At 42.6% G+C, this 19,897-nt stretch overlaps 3 protein-coding genes across 4 annotated transcripts in view; 2 read left to right on the top strand and 1 right to left on the bottom strand.

The window, feature by feature from the left end:
- LOC119023829 (cat eye syndrome critical region protein 2) overlaps positions 1 to 8,952 on the top strand; it is a 37,429-nt gene extending 28,477 nt beyond the window's left edge. For both annotated transcript variants that reach the window (XM_037106032.1, XM_037106031.1), the window contains exons 13-19: positions 33 to 159; positions 871 to 1,250; positions 1,405 to 1,554; positions 1,717 to 2,521; positions 3,115 to 5,146; positions 5,844 to 5,905; positions 6,169 to 8,952. In XM_037106032.1, the coding sequence (XP_036961927.1) occupies positions 33 to 159; positions 871 to 1,250; positions 1,405 to 1,554; positions 1,717 to 2,521; positions 3,115 to 5,146; positions 5,844 to 5,895 (3,546 nt within the window). In that variant the 3' untranslated portion in view covers positions 5,896 to 5,905; positions 6,169 to 8,952. The remainder of the gene's footprint in view (positions 1 to 32; positions 160 to 870; positions 1,251 to 1,404; positions 1,555 to 1,716; positions 2,522 to 3,114; positions 5,147 to 5,843; positions 5,906 to 6,168) is intronic.
- A 1,605-nt stretch (positions 8,953 to 10,557) lies between these two features.
- On the top strand, positions 10,558 to 16,925 carry ada2a (adenosine deaminase 2a). Its single transcript, XM_037106116.1, has 10 exons — positions 10,558 to 10,880; positions 11,177 to 11,500; positions 12,979 to 13,195; positions 14,215 to 14,428; positions 14,510 to 14,637; positions 14,759 to 14,849; positions 14,951 to 15,059; positions 15,621 to 15,778; positions 15,885 to 16,087; positions 16,208 to 16,925. Exons 2-10 carry the CDS (start codon positions 11,194 to 11,196, stop codon positions 16,296 to 16,298), a joined length of 1,518 nt encoding a protein of 505 aa, XP_036962011.1. The 5' UTR covers positions 10,558 to 10,880; positions 11,177 to 11,193; the 3' UTR covers positions 16,299 to 16,925.
- ribc2 (RIB43A domain with coiled-coils 2) lies at positions 16,918 to 19,782 on the bottom strand. The gene is made up of 7 exons (XM_037106118.1): positions 19,545 to 19,782; positions 18,919 to 19,000; positions 18,379 to 18,699; positions 18,176 to 18,294; positions 17,451 to 17,615; positions 17,178 to 17,344; positions 16,918 to 17,079 (listed from the first exon to the last, which is right to left on the bottom strand). The coding sequence occupies exons 1-7, from the start codon at positions 19,659 to 19,661 to the stop codon at positions 17,010 to 17,012; spliced, it is 1,041 nt and encodes a 346-aa protein (XP_036962013.1). The 5' UTR covers positions 19,662 to 19,782; the 3' UTR covers positions 16,918 to 17,009.
- Between the last annotated feature and the right edge of the window lie 115 nt (positions 19,783 to 19,897).

The following is a 19,897-nucleotide window of genomic DNA, read 5'->3' as shown; positions in this document are numbered from 1 at the left end:
ACATCATTTAATTGTTCTGCCAAACCCTCCAGACTCCCATGGACCTGTCCACCATTGAAAGGAAGCTCAATGATGGGGACTACATTGCAAAGGAGGAATTTGTTGCCGATGTGAAGCTCATGTTTGAAAACTGCGTTGAATACAATGGAGAAGACAGTGGTAACTTAACAGCTGCACAAACACAAACCTGAACAAATGCATTAAAATCCATTTTAGTTAGTGTATGTTGTGAGAAATAGGTGCATGTATGAACATTTTGGGGTGTGAATTGGGGGTACGAGTGGGAGTGAGAGCAAAAGGAAAGGGGCTGGACTTGCTGTTGTGTAGGGGCCGGGGCCAGGGCAGCCCTGACAGTGATTAATGAGGAGTGATTGAGCTGTGCTCCAGTGCTCAGGGGGATCTGAGCCCTGCAGTGCCAGAGAAAAATTCCAGCCCCTAAGCCCCCTGTCTGGAGCCATCCATCCAACTGAATACTCTCCCCAGGGATAGGGGGAGGAGAGTAGTAAGGGGGCCCAGGGTGGGGCAGGAGAAGGTGGGAGGGGTTGGAGGAGCAGGGGTCAGCCTACGCCCTCTGACCTGGTCAGCCGGCCAGCACTTAGCTGAGAACAGAGGAGCGAGTATGTGTCAATGGGTACACGGCATCCATATTGGTTTGAGTGTAAAGAAATGTCTGAGGGATAGACAGAGGTGGTGTGGTGTGGGAGTGTGTGTAAAAGGCATGGATTGACTCACATTATGCAGATGAAAGCTATTATTTGAGTACATGTGAGTTGATGTGCTATAGGTACTTAATGTGTTTTTGTGTGTGGTTTTGTGCTGGAAGTTTTATGTTTTATCGTATGAACATAGCTGATGTCTTCCTTTCCCCAGAGTACACTATCATGGCAGAGACTCTAGAGCGGTGTTTTAGCCGGGCCTTACTAAAACATTTTCCATCGGAGGATGGCGACACAGATGAGGAATTCCACATCAGCAGTGAAGACAAGGAGCGCAAGGACAAAAAGCGCAATCGTAGCAGTAGAAATATGGGACCTGAAAGTCTGATCAAGGCCACTGAGCAAGTGCAACGAAAGCGAACCTTTCAGGGGGGTAAGGGCAGTGCACCCTCAGAGGATGAGGACAGCAAACCAAAAAGACCTCCTCCTCTCCCACACTGGGCTAATGGCCCGCCTCACCACCATGGGCTGCCTCTAAGCCAGCAGCACATCCGTGAAGGGGACATAAGGGGCATGTACCACCGAAGGCAACAGGTATCCACAGGATAACTAAAAAATGATCAACTGTAGTGTGTAGTGTATTTTAATAAGTGATATGAAAACGTTCATGTTTGAGGTTTTTTTCTTCTGATCCCTGCCTGTGTAGAAGGAAAAACTTGATTAGTAAATTCTTTCTTTTTCTTTGCAGCTCCCTCGTCCACCTGGTCCTGCTGGTCCTCACGGTCCACACATGTATAGCCAAAGAATGGCCATAGATCCCCGCTTCTCTTACCCAGCTCACATTCCCAGGCATGGAGACCCCAGTTTGAGCCGTTTGCCCCAGAGCTATAACATGCAGGTATATAGACCCAATTACACCTTTATTAACATTATTACACAAAAGTCACAGTTTTTACGGAGGGAAAACTGTATTGCATCTTAAAAAGGACTGATGCACAGGTTCACTGATCAAAATGGCCAACTTTGAGTTTTTATTTTTATTTTTTTATATTTTTCTCAGCATCGCATGGTTGAAGGTCATCACATGGGTCCTCGGTATCCAATGGGCCCAGATCCTAACCAGCAGCAGCCTCCACACCAGCAGCAGCACCCCTACATGGGTCCAACTCATGGCCCATCTCTGGGTCCACGTCCCATGGCCCTCCAGCCTGGACCTCCTCCTGAAGCCAGCATGTACCCATCGCAGCACCGTCCAGAGGGACACAACATGCACCCCATGGGTAACAGATTCTCAGGGACAGAAGGGCCACCTCAGCATAACTACCCAGGTTTGAGACCCCCTGGTATGAGCCTATCCAATATGTGGACTGGTATGAATCACCAGGAGAGACCCAATGGAATGCGCATGCAAGATCCCAACTTTGTGGACCAGCGCAGCTTTAGTTATGGTGGAGTTCCCCCTCCAGTGGGGCAAAAACCATGGCCAGAAGCTGCTGGAGTTCCCCACCCACCTCCTAATGCCCAGTATCAAATGTCTGCAGCGGTCAGCTCCCCAGGGCCCATGTCCTCACGTCCCACTGTTGCCCACCCAGACTCATCTGGTAGGACACGCTTGGCTTCCATGCTGGAAAGCCCAGAGATGCTGGCCCTGCAGCAGCTGTCAGCCTCTTCTGGACCCCCTGCTGGTGCTCCTCATCAGCGCATGGGCAACTTTCAGCAGCCTGGGCCCCCATCAGGAATTGGCAGCATCCCAACTCAATCCTCTCAGCAGCCTCCCCCTGCCCCTGAGGTTCAGCTGCTGCGTCCTGCTGGAGACAATGGGCCAGACAGCCAGCCTTCCCAACAGACAGACATGCAGCCCAAAGGTAGACTTGACCTTCTCTCTCAGTATTTCCCCCACCGCCTGTATTCTGCATGAAGGAACCCAAGCACAGTCTAACCTTTCTCTCCAGAAATGTTCTTTCCAGACTGTAGTGTTTGAATTTGTAGCACAGCCCCCATCGTTGTCCTTCCTTTGTGTTAAGTGCCTTTTGCAATTTGATTTTAATTATTTTTCACAGTAAGTGGCAAATTGAATATTCATTAGTTGGAAATTATTATTAGTATGAACATTTTTGCTGGTTGCATACAAGATACAAAAAAGAGATGGCATGTCATCAGTTATGCTTCACTGGCAAGCTTACAAATGTGTTTGCATTCCCTCTTTGAGGAATGGAAAAGGCATGATTGCATTATTAATTTGTTAGTTTTGTTTGTACATTTGATTAGCTTTGATAACCTGTATGGAATGGCACAATGGTTGTTTCATCTTTTTTTATATTGACTTTAACATGGCATAATTTATGATAATTACTTAAACCCTTGCTCCTGTAATGCTAAGTAAGGATTCTGCAATGCCAGAATCAATTCTGTTATTCTTTTGATACCAACTTTCCTTTCATTATTCTCTGTTTTACAGACTCAGTATCAGAGAAGAAAATGGCTGCCAACAACATTTCTGATGAAGTTTCATCACATAAAAACACTGTTTCAAATGACCAAGAGCACCCTAGCCGCACAGGGCACCAGACTGGGCCAGCAGGGGGGATGAAGAGCCCTCCGGCCCCTAATTTGGGCAGGTCACAAGAGAGTCCATCAGGGTCAAAGCTTCCACAGACTTCAACAGAGAGCCACAAGCACAAGGGAGATGGCCAGAGACAATCTGCCAGCCACTGTCCCCTGCAACACATTGGTGCCAATGCTGTTTCACCCCATCTCAACACAAATAACAACAGCTCCACTGATCCCCCTCTACCCGGCCGCCCTCAGCATACATTGAGCAGTTCACAGCAAAAAGCTCCAAGCCCTGCAGTTCTTCACCCGAACGTACAACCATTGCATGCTGCAGCATCTCAGAATTCCGCTCAGCAAATGGCAGAGAACAACTCTGTATACATGCAGAATCACCATGAACAAAGTGAACACCAGCAGAGCATCCCAAAACAGCAGCGACCTCAGAGTACCCCTCCTCAGTCCCACCCTCAGAGTTCTCCCCAGCAGATGAACCAGAATACACAGCAACACAATTCTCTGCTACCCCATCACATGCCACAAAACATGTCTCCACAACATCCAACACAGAACAGCCCTGCCCAGCCTGGACCACCTCAGCCAACCCCCCTCACCTCTTTACCTCCAAGCCATCCCACCCCACTACTACCCTGCCAGCCGAGCCCAGCAGACCATGGAGATCAAAGACCAAGTGAGCCTTCAAGTAGACTGGACACAGAAGGCACTACCATTCCTTCACAGCACACCATAATGAAATCTGGGCCTCCAAATGGTGCTTATAAACACCAGGCTTTTAGCCCCAATCACCATCAAACCATGCAGACGGGTAGTAACCCAGATATGCAAGCTCAGAGAGGGCCTGCTCCTGCTCTCAATCCCACCATGTCTCCACCCTCCCAAGCTCAGGCAAATGGAGCCATACCATATGGCATGGTGAACCATCCTCACCCACATTTCAGCCAGACAAACATGCCCAGGCATATGCCTCCAACAGCTCAACACCCTTACCACAACCAGGCCATTAACCCCCTCCACAATCCTGCTCATCACCCCACCTACCACCAGCAGGGAGGGACTGCTTACTCCTACCACATGCCAGGCCAACAGCACCCTCAGGCCCACCCCAACATGTACCCACCTCACCAATACCAGCAGCATCACTACTACCCCCAACTCCATCCCCAAACTCAGGCCCATAACCAGGCCAACAGTAGAGGGAATTATCCTCCAGAGGAGTGGCATCGCTCTCAATATCACCCTCGCCAGCCGATGCCACCCAATGCCTATCTACCTGTTGCCAGTGCTAGAGGTAATGGTCAGTTGAAGGAGAGCTGCGTGTCACCAATGGGCTCCGAGGGCCCCAGTGGTGCTAGTTTGGTCTCCCCTGGCCCTGTTGCCGACGTGCCGCACCCTGGAAGCCAAGAGGAGGGGAAAAATGAAAGCAGGGTGCAAGCCAGTGGAGACAGCCCAGCAAAGCAGGCCCATACAGAGAACTCAGAGAGGCCTGAAAGTCCTAAAGAAATCCTGGACCTTGACAGCCATAATGCTGCTGCTCGCCGCCGTAGCACCCAGCCACCTCAACAACAGCAACGTCCTCCCGCCTCTGCTGCACACATGATGTCTGGCTTCATGTACGACCCTCGAGCCATGCACCCTGGGATTCAGCAAGGTGGCATTCCTCCACCTCACATCATGTCTCAGGCCCGTGGTGGTACCAACAGAGTGCATTACCCCGGCCAGCCATACCCCGATCCAGGACGCTACGCTGCCCAAAGGCCTCACCCACACCTGATGGAGGCTCTGCAGCGGCCCCAGCAGCTGCCCTACTCTCCAGGTCAGACACGCATGGCCATGTACAGACACCCCAGGCCTGCTGGCCACTTCCAGGGCATGATGATTCAGCAGAGAGGCCTGGCACAAGAACACTTCCTACACCCAGGGTAAAATGACTCATCTGATCTTGTGCGGTTTGTAGATTGAAGACTTTTTTTATTGTAAAGGAATATGTTTTTTTTATATGTATATATACTTTTATTCTTGCTCTATCTACTGTATATTTATACTGCAACTAGTGTTTGTTTCTTTGAATGTGGAGGGGATGTAATTTGAATGTGTGTCATAAAAATAATTGTTCTAAATTTGGCTAGCCTCACATCTACAGTTATTTTGGAATATGCTGTCTTTTCTTTAGAGCAGAAGTTCCTTCTGCATTCCTTATAGTGTTGATATGATTAATTAATCAACAGAAACTTCATAACCAGTAGTTTTGTGACCCAGTTAAGCTATTTATCAAGCCAAAATATAATGAAAAATATTAATGGTTCAACAGAAACATGGGTAAATAATCACATTTATTTTTTGTTGTTGTACCATTTAAATATCTTTGGTTTTAGAGTGGTAGACAGATGAAAAAAAAACAACAACATATAGATGTCACCATGGCCATTTTAACAGCTAAAAATTGAAATAAAGAGTGAATAAATTGAAAGTCCCAAATGTGACCACAGTAACACATCCTTTTTATGAAGCCTTTTGTTGCATTTATGAAGCATTTTGTTTGGAGTATACAGCTGATGCAAGCTGACTTTTACCTAATAACACCAATGATAACAACAGTCACATTGTTTTTGTCCACAGGCAACAGATGATGGCTGCACCAGGTGGGCCCAGCAGTAAACAAGGCGTGTGACTATATCAGAGTAAGTAAACACATTGTTTGACACACTATGTTATTAAATGTTTAAGCATTAAGTAGTTTCTTATCTTATTATCGTTCCTTAAATATAAATGTCCTTTATGGTCTGTTCCTCTGAATATGAATTTGCTGCCAAAATGCATTTATACATCTCTGAAGGAATGAAAACGCAGAAATGATACCATTACACCCTCAAGCCACATTAATGTTGTGTCCTAAATGCACTCAAATTGTCACTGTTCAACTAATTATTCTTTCTCCTTTTAGGCATGTTGGTATCAAACAACATCTGGACAGAGCTGTGAGCCAAAAGGAAAAATATGTGAGCATGCTGACAGAGCAGACAGACACTGCAGAACAGAAACTTCACTCCTCATACATCTATGGACATAGTACACTGGACAAAAACTATTAACTCTGGACTCGAAGATCCAACCAGGCAGCTGGTATTACAAAGATAATAAAATGTGAAATGTTGTTGAGCGCTGGAGAACGATTTTCTTTCCGCTTACCCTTCTGCACATAGAGGTTAGGGTTACAGAACAGCTGTGAGGAACTGGTAGGAATTCACTGACCTGCTCAAGGACACTTCACTAAACACGGTTGCTTCCCAACGAGAACGAGGATCCTCCCCGCAAAAGGGCAGCCTCTGTAACCACTTGGCCAACCTGTCAAACACAGGGAATACTGCCTTCAAGAACACTGGACAGCCCTCTCCTCTCTGAGCCTCTGAAATGTGAATAAATGAAAGACCACTGAACACAGCCTGCCTGTCACCTTCATTGACTATAAATCTACTGACAGAACTAAGGAGGACTGTGATGAAGATGGAATGGGCTGTTGATTTTACTGCTATTTTCTGTTCCAATATCTTTAAACTCAGGTGTAGACAAGGAGGTACTATGAGGCTGTCACCCTAACCCAACTCACAGGCCCCTTGCAATTGCCTTGGTTTCCTTTGTGAATGTACGAGTGAATGTGTAGACGATTAGTTGTGTGCAGCTGATTGGCTGCACGTGAATGGACACCAACACTGAGAAATTGTCTGAAGTATAAACCGTCCTGAAAAAGGTCCAGTTACGGTCCATTCCCACCCCAACTCTAACAATGTTTCTCTCGTTCTGGAGTAAACACGCACTATATGCATCTTTCAGAGCGGCCTTCATTGTTAAGAATGTCTTTGACCAGCAGAGAGGGACTGGCGAAGATGGCGCAATTTGTATCCGACCATACCTAACTCTCTGTTATGCACTATGGATTTTCTGAGTCTAGACATCCTGGAATTGAGTGGCCTTGGATAGTCTTTATTTTTAGTCAAACACATATATGTATGAAAATATATCCTTACCTCTCAGTTACATGTCCTTGCTGATATATGCACATACACAGAAGACATGCATACACATCAAATCCTGCTGTTTTGGATTTTTCTTCACCTTTAAGTTTGTAGCGTTAGCTCTTTGTTCGTTCATTCACCGCTCTGCCCTTTGCATGGTTGCTTCTTTGAGTGCTTCCTCTTCCCCATGTCAATACTAAACGTATCCTCAGGGTGTACAGTTTCTATATACGGGTATTTTTCGGCATTATTTGAAGGAAGAGCAGCATAAGGAAAATGGGACTGCAACTTTGGCAAAAATCAATCCATCTCGTGAAGAACTTGTAGCGGTCTGTGTTAATTGTCCATAACAATATTTGGCTGAGCACACTGCCAACCTTTTGGACTCTCTTTTGTCTCCAACCCCCTGTCTGATTCCTTTTCGTCAAAGTTGAAGAGAAGTGAGATGGATCAAATTTGAGTTATTCTACATTCCTGTTTATCCAATGATACTGTTTTTCATCACAAGTTAAAATTACAATCTACCTCATCTAGCCAGTCGGTGGCATCTACACAGTCCCTCCACTTCCTCTCCTGCTCTGCCAGACTCCCGCAGGTCAACATTTGATGACCAGCGGATGATTTCAGCACCACATGTAGTTTTGAGGCTTACAGAACTGATAAAGAAATGCCTTACAGTACCTTACCATCTTGGGGAAAAAAATCTTTTGGCTTGCCCTTAACAAGATGCTGACGTGATTATCGATGTGACAAATGTTCTGAAAGTGTACACTAGGGATTTAATGGGACAGCACTTTCATTCTCAGTTTTTTAATATCATTGTTGGAGTATGATGGATGGTGTTACGTCACTTGTCTGAAATGGGACTCTGTAAGTGAGTATCTTGCACTGTACAGATTGCATGCCTTCTTGCCTACAGGTTGTTGAAAATAGACAAAGTAGGCAGTGTTCCAGTCTAGGCCCCCTAATAGACCGTGAAGTTTGGCGCCATTATGACGGAGTTCCATAGTAATAGGTACCCAAGTCATTGTAAGAAAACATTGGAGGAAGGATGATGGAATAGGAAAGTGGTAGAAGCTGTGAGACAATTTTCTAAATGTGTCACACAAGACTTGTCATGGATGACTTGCTATTTTGGTAAAATAGGGAATTGTCTAAATATATAGTGGGCCTGATATGGCCACATTGGACGTAGTGTGTTCGCTTGTGCTGTCTAAAGTATGAAGGACAGTGCTGATTTAAAGGTCTTGTGAGGTTGTGATACTGTGTGTGTGTGTGTGTGTGTGTGTGTGTGTGTGTGTGTGTGTGTGTGTTTCTGGTGTGTAGAACTGGCACCAGATGATCAGACGTGTGCATTCAACTATCACTTTTTTTCTCTGCTATCATCTCTCTGCACTAGTGAAAACCATTTAGACATGATTAAATGTGAATCATATTTATTTGATCTCTTAAGAATTTTTGTACATTTTTTGTACACTTGTTTTAATATAAATGTGGTGTCTGTTTTCTTTTTTTCTTGATGTTGTTTTTGTTGTTTTTTTAAGCAGTTGTCTTTTTACCTCAGTAGCATGGTGGCATTGAAAAAAAAAAGACCTGTACATTTTTAAGTGATGTTTACGTTTAAGTTCTTATCTGACTGACATAGATTATTTTGGAAATGGAATGGAGTATTTTCTATACTGTACATTTCTTAGAAATAAATAACTTTTCTCGAACAAGAGTTTTTTTTTTTTTTATTATCATTTTCACACTTAAAATGAGTGGACTTTTCTCCGTTGTTACAGCCGTTCTTCAACAATGCTGTGAATAACCAGACGTAAAACAAGGTCATGCCCTCCATAATGGGGCATGCATCTATGATCCTTAAAAAAAAACAAAACAAAACTGTGAGGCCAAATGTAATGAAATGCAAACAGACAAAATGAGAGGGCTGGTGCAAAACTTCATTAATCAATCCGAGCGCCTCACACCATCGCCTTCAATTAGTGCTTATCCTCTTGACGGACCTCCACAGATTGTGTGCTGCTTTGTCTCACCCTTCTCGTGTCTGCAGGAATCGGTGATGTGATGTGACGTAAGAGGAAGCACCATGGCTCCTTAAAGCTAACAAGTAATATATTCTTTTGTTCAGGCTTTATGAGGACAAACTTGGCAGGAGAAAATGCAGATGAGCTATTTATTCTAATTGAAGCACTTTAATTGAGCCTAAGTAAGCCAGTTCTATAACTAAATTCTGTTAGTGGGAAAACAGGAATATGTAGTACAGTAAACAAACCGCTTAAAATAAAAAAAAAAAAATCTGTGTAGAGAGTGACATATGAATGGATTTAGAACAACAAAACCGAACCCGAAAGTTTCTACGCACAGAAAAAAGCACATCAAGTGGCCATATTCAGTACAGCTCCTCCAGTAACATTGAAAATATTTAGAAAGAATCTTAATCCTGGAGGAGCAAGGGGCAGTCAACAACAGCGCCCAGATCTTAACCAGTGCCTTGGTCAATGGCACTATCTAGAGAATTGACCTAAAGTACATGTTTTAATATTTGAAGCGATACACTTGTAGTTGAGGACAAATTTAAGGTTCTTCTCTTGAGTCTTTTCTTTTTCTACTCCACTACATCCCAGAAGCACCTTTCAACTTGGCACCATTCATCGGACAGTTGTAGTTATTAGTTTCTTTAAAAATCTATATTTTTGTACACAACAAACAGAACAGAAAATGTGATGTTCTGCTATAAATCAAATTTCCAACAGCTGAAAGGATCAGCTGATTCACCAGTTAGACATTAGGCCGATGAATAATCAGCAACTGTTGTGATAAAGGTTTGAGTTGTCTCATGTATAACAGTTTCATGGTTCTGATAACTGTGAAGATATTGGTCCACTGTAAAGGCGTCACTCGGAGCTCTGGGTGTACAGTTCTCACTATTTTCAGAATTTTACAAACCAAATAGAAACAATTGAATAATGGAGAAAATGATCGGTGGATTAATCCACCATGAAAATAATCATTTTATAGCATATATACATCACATATTAACAAATGAGCTCCACCAACATCTACTGCAGTAAAATACTGTATACTGGGATCGTGCATTGAGTACTTTTACTCGTGTGCCATCTTACAACTGTATGATAATTATTGTATTATTATTTGATGAACTTGTTATTGTGATGCAAAGCGTCATTCACTCGGGCTAGGGTATGTTCCTTCCATAATCTGTCTTGCACATTATCATTCATGTCTTCACACACCACCAATCAAAAGGTTAGAAGTGTTCACTTTCAACCAATCATCGCGGGACAGGGGTGGGGCTTGTAGAACCGTTTGCCTAACGGGGATAATAAACCGTTTACAGACCCGAGACAAACGCACTTCTGCCTTATTTCACCTGTTAGCTTGTTTATCTCATGACTCTGCCGTAATAAAGTTAGTTATAGAACTAAAGCTTTACGTTTTTCTAGCTGACACCGTCGAGAAGTAGTTTCCGTGGTCCACTGTTATAAAGTCATTCAGCTGGAGTGTTTACCAAATCGTCGTGAGCTGTCGTAGAAAGCAGCTAAGCTAGCCATGGTGCACTGACCTGCTGTTATCATACAGTTTATACGTTCATTAGACTGTGCACCGTTATTGAAGGAAGGTAAGACGCTTGAACGTTCAGTGTTAGTTAATGTTCCTCTGATTTTTGTGTGCGAGTCAACTGCATTTAGCTGTAACGTTTACACTCCCTAGCGTTAAAATAGGCATGTGCAAACATAGTGAGAGTTACTGCTGCAGAACAAACACCTGGTCACTTCTCTCTCTTGCAGCTGGTGTTGGAGGTTAAAGGGTTTATTTTTACCTCAGCCGGTGTTAAATAACTGCTTTCGGTTCTCGGCACAAGCTTTCTCTGTATTATGGTGTTAACCGATGTTGTGTCTCCTGTCACACCATCAGCTCCACTCACTGTTTGGATGATGGCAGTCTCGCTGCAGCGCCCCCACGCGGCTGTGGCATGTCTGCTCTTGTGCTGCTTGACCGGTAGCCTGTCCATCCCAGACCCCAGGCAAAGAGAGGCCCTCATAGAACAGGAAGCCTCCATGCAGACAGGTGGCCAGATGGTGCTGACCGACGCCGAGAAGCGGCTTGACGCTGTGCTCTTCAGAATGAAGCAGGAGGAGATGATGAGAGCGGACTTTCCTCCCGCCATGCACTTCTTCAAGGCCAGGCCCCTCATCAGGAGCAGCCCCATCTTCGGCCTGCTGCAGAAGATGCCAAAAGGTGTGTTCAGTCTCACATCTCGAAGAGTGTTTATAACATGCTGACTCGCATCTTACTGTTTTGCCATTTCTTTTTGTACAGTGTTGGTTGTTTGCCTGTGAACCGGAGGTTATTATGGGTAGGTTTTGGAATTGAAAAGAGGATAACGCCTGCACATTGTTGCATGATGCCATAAAAGTGTTGCCAACGTTTTGATCCAACTTTGATCTTCATCTGGTCAGATGTAAAAAATGGAAAAACCACACCCTTATTTATCCATCACACACACCAGTATGCTGGCAAGCTCTGTCCAAGGTAATAAACATGCAAAACAATTACATAATCAGTCAGGTACATATGAAAAAATATACAAGGAACAACAATAATAAAAAGCCAAATATAGCCATCTTCCATCTCAACAGAACGATCTAATGTTTTATTTAACTTTTGTGGCACGAAGGACATGTGCATGTTCATTCTAGTGGTTTCCTGATGACCTACGTGTTGTGCGAATAACCTGTCTACTCTTGCCATGTATATGTAGAAGTCTCAAAACTAGTGAAAATGATCTGTTCGAAAAAACTGATGATTTTTTTTTTATCGGTTAAAAAGGCTTTTGTTTTTATGAAAGGATTATCTTTTTTCTGAATGAGCTGGTCAGTACATGTTATCATACTTAGAGCTGAAACATTCCGTGAAATAATTAATAAGTAAGTTGACCTAAAAATAATTGGTAACCGTTTTGAGTGGCCTATCACAGATATCAGTATCAGTTTAAATGTTGTTTATCAGTCGATATAATCAACTATTTGGTTTTAAAAAATAGTGCTTAGGGCAATATCAAGATTTACATTTGAGTAATGTTTACTGTTTTAGTCCACTAATGTCATTTTAGACAATAAAGTTTATCGTTTAACTCTAAAATAGCCTGCTTCCCTTACATATTTGTATCACAAGTGTTTGATAACTACATTTGAGGGATCTTTGCAAGAAATGTGTATATTGGCCAATACATCAAAATCATGATTTTCTTTTAATTCCCTAATGTCAGTATCAGCATCAGTCCCAAAAACTGCACATTGGTTTGGGTCTAGTTAGCTTATTCCCAGTACTGTAAACCAAATATATTTGGGGTTTTCTCACCATTGCTAAGACAAAACAGAAATTTGAAGATGTTCAAATCTGGGACGGACATTTGTCACTTTATTTCCACATTTTAGAGACTCAACTATTAATTGGTTAATCAAGAAAATGCTTGGGAGATTAAAAAACAAAAATCATTGCAACCACAATCTCGTTTCAGTGGAGGAGGCTGTGGAGAAGACAGTCTAGTTAATATGGCACTGATTTGTTTTGAGTAGTGTTCTCAAAAGATGCTGGAAAATCACTACATTAGGATTTATGCATTTAGCGAATATCTACCTGTTTTATAATAAACACAGAATCGGGTTTTTATTAAGTAACTCAGTTCTTCTTGTCTTGAAAATTGTGTCATTCAGGGGCAGCTCTCCATGTCCACGACCTCTCCATGGGGAGCATGGAGTGGCTGGTGAAGGACGTGACCTATCGGCCCCACTGCTACATGTGCGTCACTGACAGCCAGTCCATCAGATTCATCTTCTCCCGAAGGCCCAAAGCTCAGCCACACTGCTCTGACTGGACCCTGCTGGAAGACCTCAGGGCCAAGCTGGTCAACGCCACAGAACTTGACAACAGGTGACTCACTCTTCAATACAGTTTATACTGGACAAAGATTTTATTATTTACACACACACAGCACTTTATATCTTATTTGATGTCATCCCATCCTAATGATTCCATATAGGACATTATTTATGCAAGCATTTTTGGCAATGATCCCTCAGATGTTGTTATCAAACACTTGGACAAAGGTATGTAACAGCGGTGGGATATTTTACAGTTTAGCAATACACTTTATTGTCTAAAACTGACATTAGTAACCTTATTACAAATTATCCCAAGCACCTCTCCTGCTTCATAATGTCCAAAAAAAACCGACGATACAGATATCTCTGTGATAGGTCCATATCGTCTGACCAATATTTCGTTCAGGCTATACTCTTTATTTCATTATGTTCACAAAAGGTAAGCAGTTAAAGATATCGGCTTATTTTTCCTTCTTTATAAAGAAATAATTTACTGCTGCAGTTGAGGCTTTGATATCCTTTATAACTGTTTATTCTCATTGTCAGAGTTGAGAATCTTTAAATCAGTGTATAAATACACTATAGTACTACTGTCAAGCAGAAAGCCACAGGGAAAACGGAAAGTGACTAAAAGAAAATAGTAAATCAAAAACCTTGACTCCAAAAAGACTTTAGTTTAATATTTACCTCATCATAGAATATCTCGTTGCCAGGATGTCAGTTAATTTGGAGCTAGTTTTAACATGATACAACACAAAATTTCATCACCGCTACCTTTAGTTTCTTTTTGAAACAAGACGTTGGGGCGGAATATAAAGAAGAAGCTCATCAAATCTTAAGCAGGCTAATAATAATGAAGATAAGGGATGCTTGATAGGACAGGCAAATGGTCAGACTGTTACTAATAATATTTGATTACTTTATTGGTTGTGCTTTTAGCTGAGATCTAGCAGTGCACCACTGCAAGATGCACCGCTAAAGTTCAAAGTTTTGTGCAAACAAATGTGAAGAAATACATCTTGCCAGCACCCAAAGATGATCTAATCACAACCATGTCTTCTCTGTCAGCATCATGGCCAACCTGACGATCTTCACCGATCAGGATCCAGAAGTGCTGTACCCAAGTCAGGATGTGATATGGAACAGGTTTGAACAGGCCTTCCTTGCAATGTGGGGTCTGGTCACATACGCTCCTGTGTTCAGTGAATACTACTACCGCGGCCTCACTGAGTTTTACATGGACAACGTCATGTATCTGGAACTGCGGGCTTTACTCCCAGAGGTATACTAATGCCAGTGTGAGTGTGTTCAGAGCATTAACTCATTTGTTCATTTTTTAAGTGTGTCTTTTTGTGGTATACAGACATACGAGCTGGATGGAACCACACATGACAAACCCTGGACTCTGAAGACCTACCAGGATGTCACCAGACAGTTCACAGCAGAGCATCCCGACTTCTTTGGTGCGAGAATCATCTTCACAGTCCATAGGTGACTACTCTAAATACCCTCACAATGGATTTCCCTTACTAGTCTGAATGGCATACTGATTGCTCGCTCTCTACATGAGAGGTCATTGATGTCCATTGATCACAGTTTAATTCTGTTTCAGGGGAGTTAATATGTCTGTGATGACTGAAGTTGTGGAGGAGGCTATGAAGCTACAGAGAGACTTCTCAGATATCATGGCTGGTTTCGACCTGGTGAGAGGCAACAGCAGTTTTTGTATCAATGGTGCCCCACACTGATTTCCACTCTACTAGCATGACTACTCCAAATGTTCACCTTGTCTTTACATGTGCAGGTGGGCCGCGAGGACAGTGGCAGACCCCTGTGGTACTTCAGAGATGCCTTGTCACTGCCATTAGAGAGAGGGGTGACTCTTCCTTTCTTTTTCCATGCTGGAGAGACTGGTGAGGTCATGCCTTGTGCATAAAACTTCAGGGCATTCAGTTTGTTCATGCTGTAAAACAAATGAGATTCTTAACAACAGGCTACTATAGGAAGGTCGTGGGCTTTTTGGCAAGGGGCCTCAAAAGGGAGCCAGTAAACTTACATCATTAAGATAGTTGAGTTTGTTTATGGTTAAATCCTTGTTCTTCTTATGGAAGGACAAAATCAATGTTGGTGTTTAGATGTTTATTGACTACACACTTAAAGAAGAAATTTAATTTTAAAGGATTACAATGAGCAGCTTTGTAGTTAAATGAACAAAGCAGGGCATATTTTCACATTGTGTTATGGCCCTAAAGCAAATAAAAGGCATCATGCAAACCATAGTAACAGCATTTAGTCTCTTTGTCTTATTCCACTTTATTGTTCTATTCCAATTTGTTACAAAACCAAATAAATTCAGTCTTTACAAAGATTAGAATCGAGGGAGAGAAAATGTAAGCTATTTAAAAACCATCACACTGTATGTAATAAAACATCTCAAACTAACACACAATTTGATCTGTCTGTGCCACATGAAGATCTGGAGGGCACAGAGGTGGACCAGAATTTGTTGGATGCCCTTTTGTTCAACACCTCTCGTATTGGCCATGGATTTGCTCTTGTTCGCCACCCAGTGGCCAAAGGCCTATCAAGGAGGAAAGGGGTGGCAGTGGAAGTGTGTCCAATCTCCAACCAGGTACACTTACTACAATCATGTAAATTATTTTCTGGTACACAAAAAAGAAAAAAAATACAAGCATTGTGTCTTGTAAACAGATATTTACTTTCCAATCCTCATTCAGGTGATGAAGCTGGTAAAAGACCTGCGAAACCATCCAGCAGCTGCACTCATGTCAGAGAACCACCCACTGGTCATCAGTTCTGATGACCCTGCCATGTTTGGTGCCTCTGGACTCTCTTACGACTTCTATGAAGCTTTTGTGGGCTTTGGCGGCATTAGATCCAATTTGGGCTCCCTCAAAGAGCTGGCCATAAACTCTATTAGGTGAGCATCAGTTGAGATGACAGAAATGAAATTTTCTAACCAATTAAAACTGAAATTGTGTGCCAGTTCTTACATGCTTTAGCAGACCGCTATCTGACATATCCCTGCCTTTTCTTTCAGGTATAGTTCTTTGACTCTGAAGCAACAGGAGAAAGCCCTGGCTCTCTGGCAGAGACAATGGGATAAGTTTGTCTCTGAAAATGCTCTTTAGAAAGAAAATTGCTTTTTTTTATGGTAAGATAGGGAAATCTTCAAATGCCTCAAATGCCTACTTTGTGAAAGCATCACCTTTTAGCTGAGGTCAATTAAACATGGGAATGTGAAAAATATCTTTCTTCTATGACAGCTTGTGTCTGCTGTGAAAAAGCTGCTGTTCCACATATACAGCACATAAACTGCACAGTGTGTAACAAGCATGCGCTGTGTCATATTAAATTAAGGGTGATTACTTGAAATACACATTGACATAGCTTTAATCACAGACACCTTGTTGTATCTAGTTTTATTCTGAATTTTAATGTATTTGCACTTTAACATTCAGAGCTGCCGGATGTGCTGATGTTTTTTGGGACATTTAAAGTTCCATATGATTTTTTTTGTGAAGTGTTTTTGTGGCTTGCTTGTGCTTTGTAAGAGTGAAAGAAATAGCTTATTGAAATTGGTCTTAAATCTTGTATTTTTTTTTAACTGTCACGGATATATAAAGGGACATAGTTGCCACATTTGATGTATGAAAAAAACTCATCAAGATTTTTTATGAACAGCTATCAGTATCATCCAGACATGTTGTGAACTGCCAAACTTGAATTTGACATAATAAAATGAACCTCTGATTTTTTTTGTGTGGTTCACTTTATTCAGTGTCATTCATATGTAGCACCATTATCAGTCGCTGTGATGAGCTGGTCTAATGCATCCTCCATCATCTGCTGCAGGTGTTGAATTTGGAGAAGAAGCTGTCGTCAATGTGTCCTCTTTCAATGACCGGGTTCCTAAAAATGACACAAGTTAAGACACAAATTGACTTGATAGTTTGTCATCTGCCTGAATAAACTGAGAAAATATATTCAGCTCTCCTAAGGCAACTGACTGTTCTTTCTGTTTTTGTGCCAGTTGGACGTTGGTGCTGTCCAGGTGTCGTCTCAGCTGCTTGTTCAGTCTTGCTTGCTGTCTCTCTATTAAAAGAGCTGTACGAGCAGAGTCCACGCGGACACGATCATGTAGCTCCTCTTCTTGCTTTTTCTCCATTTCTATCCTCTACAGATGCACAGGTAGTGTAGACATTGATCAACGACCAGCTTCCCATGCTTTGTTGTTTTTCTTGTCACAAAAAATGCATGTTCTTGAGTGTCATTTGTTTTACCTTTTTTTCCTCTATTTGGTATTTCTGGAACTGGATGATCTTCTGCAGGTTCTCCTGAGTGGCTCTCTGGTCATCACTGGGACAAAGACCAGGTGCTCCCATCATGCTTATGGGGGGTTCATCATCTACACCTTGCAGCTGTCTTTGCTTTCCCTTCTCTTTAATCTTTGCCCATTCAGACACAACCAGAAAAAAAGCTACATTTTAGTGTCTAAATCTAATCAAATATCTAACACTCAAACCATGGAGAAATGAGCACATCCCCTTTCAGATGCCTCAGAAACTTGAAAAATGAGCAGGTCTTTTGTACGTTTGTGATGTGACAAATATACAGCCACTGCCCTCAGACATTTCGCCAGCATGGCCATGGTTTCAAAAACTTGGGCAGATCTGATGAAGAAACACAGTGGCTGGTGTCTGCTCAGTCCTGTGAGAGCTGACCAATCAGAGCAGACTAGGCTTTTTTTTTCAGGGCGCCTTAAGGAGACCAGCACTAAAGCAGGATTCAGAGGGTGAGTACAGGTTCTGCAGCAACTTACAGTATGAAGAAAACATTGTGTTTTTTGAATGTTAAAGCATAGGAGACACACAAATTGAAAATAAGGACCCAAGAATGAGCATAGTATGGGACCTTTAACACTCTGTTGCTTTCAGGATTTCTATGATTATGAGCTAAACATTCATGTGTTCACCACCTTCATCTTGGAAATATCAGAATGACTTACCATGGCAAGATTATACTCTTTTGTAGCGATAGCTGCTGCTTTCTGCCTCCCCATCTCAATGCTCTGAAGCTGCAGAGCTTTGATGTCCATTTCCACTCTGGTTTGGTCATAGCACTGCTCTGAGGAAGTTGCACAGAAGATGTGAGGTGAGCTTGTGTTTTGTATGTGTGAACTTGGCATGTGTATCCCTGCGTGTCATCTACCTTCAAGTTTCTGATGATGCCTTTCTGCGGCTCGCTCGCTCTGCTGCTGGATGAGCCACTCTCTGAGCTGCTCCCTCTGTCTCTGCCGTCTGTTTTGACTGTTGGGGTCCTCTCCCACCAGGCCCGGGGGCATCATCTGTGCATCGGCAAGCTCTGTTTTTCTACAGCGGTCTGGGTCGTTCAGGTCATATTCTCGCTGGCTCCAAGGCTGCTGGTACTGATGTCGGAATTTGACGATGTCCTTTTCCATTGCGAGCTTCTCCTTCACTTGTCTTCTATGGAGCAGGGAAGCTACTTTGCTATTGTGGAGTGTAGCAGCATCTGTATGGAGAACACGTTCCCCAATACAGGCAACACAATGCACTTCATTAGAAACTTAATGAAACCTTTTCTGTGGGTGGTAGGATTATTCGTGTTACCTCATTTGATAAGTCTGAGGATATTTTTCAATAATAAATGATCCTCCAATAACACAGGAGACACTGACAAACAACTGAATTGAGGTAACATAAGTGAGGAAACCACATTTAGCCAACTCACCATGAGCATTTTGTTCCTCTCTCGCAGCCTCCTCTTGTTTCTTCTTTTCTTTTATCTGTATGTCAAGCACGTCCTTGTCAACCTATAAAACAGACCATAGTAGTAACAGCACGGAGAGTAAATTTACTCTAGTACTGTACTTCAAAGTACAAATTTGAGGTACTTTTACTCTGAGTCGCTTTTTCAGGCCACTTTCAACTTTTACCCTACTCAATTTTAGAAGGATATATTGTACTTTTCATTTGATATCCTCAATTACTAGTTACTGTCTTTGTTTTCACAATTAAATAAACTAAATAAAAGAAAAAAGATGACCTTAAACAGGTCACTTTCATGCTGTTTTAAATTGTTTATATGTGGCAGACCCTGCCACCTTTCTAGCTTCCAGCTGTAATAATAAATAATAATCTAATGATATAATGTGTAAGTGTTTTAGGAGCTATCTGTCTGCACCGGGTAGTCCACGTTTACACTTAATACACTTAAGTACATAGTTTAGTCATTATACCTTACATTATATACTTATCTCAATTAACATGTTCAACAAATGAGTTTTTACAGTAGTGTTGTGTTAGTGCATATAATGTTACTGTGGTTATTCCTCTGCTACGCCTAGCATAGCTTACCCCAATCGTCCTGACTTTGTCGTTAAAAATCCTCTCCCGTCTCTCAGTCTCTGTGTTGCGACGCCTCTGCAGACTTGCTCTCGCTTTGTGGTCTGAGAGTAATTCGACGTTCAGCATTTTGACTTAGTAGAATAGATAGTTAAGTCTGCAGTTTTAACCTCTAAACGGACGCCTGTCCTGTATAACACACAGCAGCAAACTTTGCCAGCCAACTACGTTACTAACACACCGGTTGCTAAGAAACCAGAGTTCGTGGGCTTTCGTAAGATGTCGGATGTTTCCGGCGCCAGCAGACGAACGGTGATTAAAGGACGCTGCCTGGGGCTTTGAAGTCCTGTCACTCATGTTAGCGC

This window comes from Acanthopagrus latus, chromosome 8 (assembly GCF_904848185.1).
Source record: "Acanthopagrus latus isolate v.2019 chromosome 8, fAcaLat1.1, whole genome shotgun sequence".
Classification (NCBI taxonomy): Eukaryota; Metazoa; Chordata; class Actinopteri; order Spariformes; family Sparidae; genus Acanthopagrus; species Acanthopagrus latus.
This window is presented reverse-complemented; position numbering and strand designations above follow the sequence as displayed.

Bases quoted from the DNA above. Each gene is read 5' to 3' on its own strand.
- ribc2 (XM_037106118.1), bottom strand. From the start codon at position 19,661: ATGCTGAACGTCGAATTACTCTCAGACCACAAAGCGAGAGCAAGTCTG. The intron at 18,295-18,378 runs GTAGATGACACG...CAACTTCCTCAG, and splicing joins GCATCATCAGAAACTTGAAG to AGCAGTGCTATGACCAAACC. The intron at 17,345-17,450 runs GTAAAACAAATG...GTGCATCTGTAG, and splicing joins ACCAAATAGAGGAAAAAAAG to AGGATAGAAATGGAGAAAAA.
- ada2a (XM_037106116.1), top strand. From the start codon at position 11,194: ATGATGGCAGTCTCGCTGCAGCGCCCCCACGCGGCTGTGGCATGTCTG. The intron at 11,501-12,978 runs GTGTGTTCAGTC...TGTGTCATTCAG, and splicing joins GCTGCAGAAGATGCCAAAAG to GGGCAGCTCTCCATGTCCAC. The intron at 14,429-14,509 runs GTATACTAATGC...TGTGGTATACAG, and splicing joins TGCGGGCTTTACTCCCAGAG to ACATACGAGCTGGATGGAAC.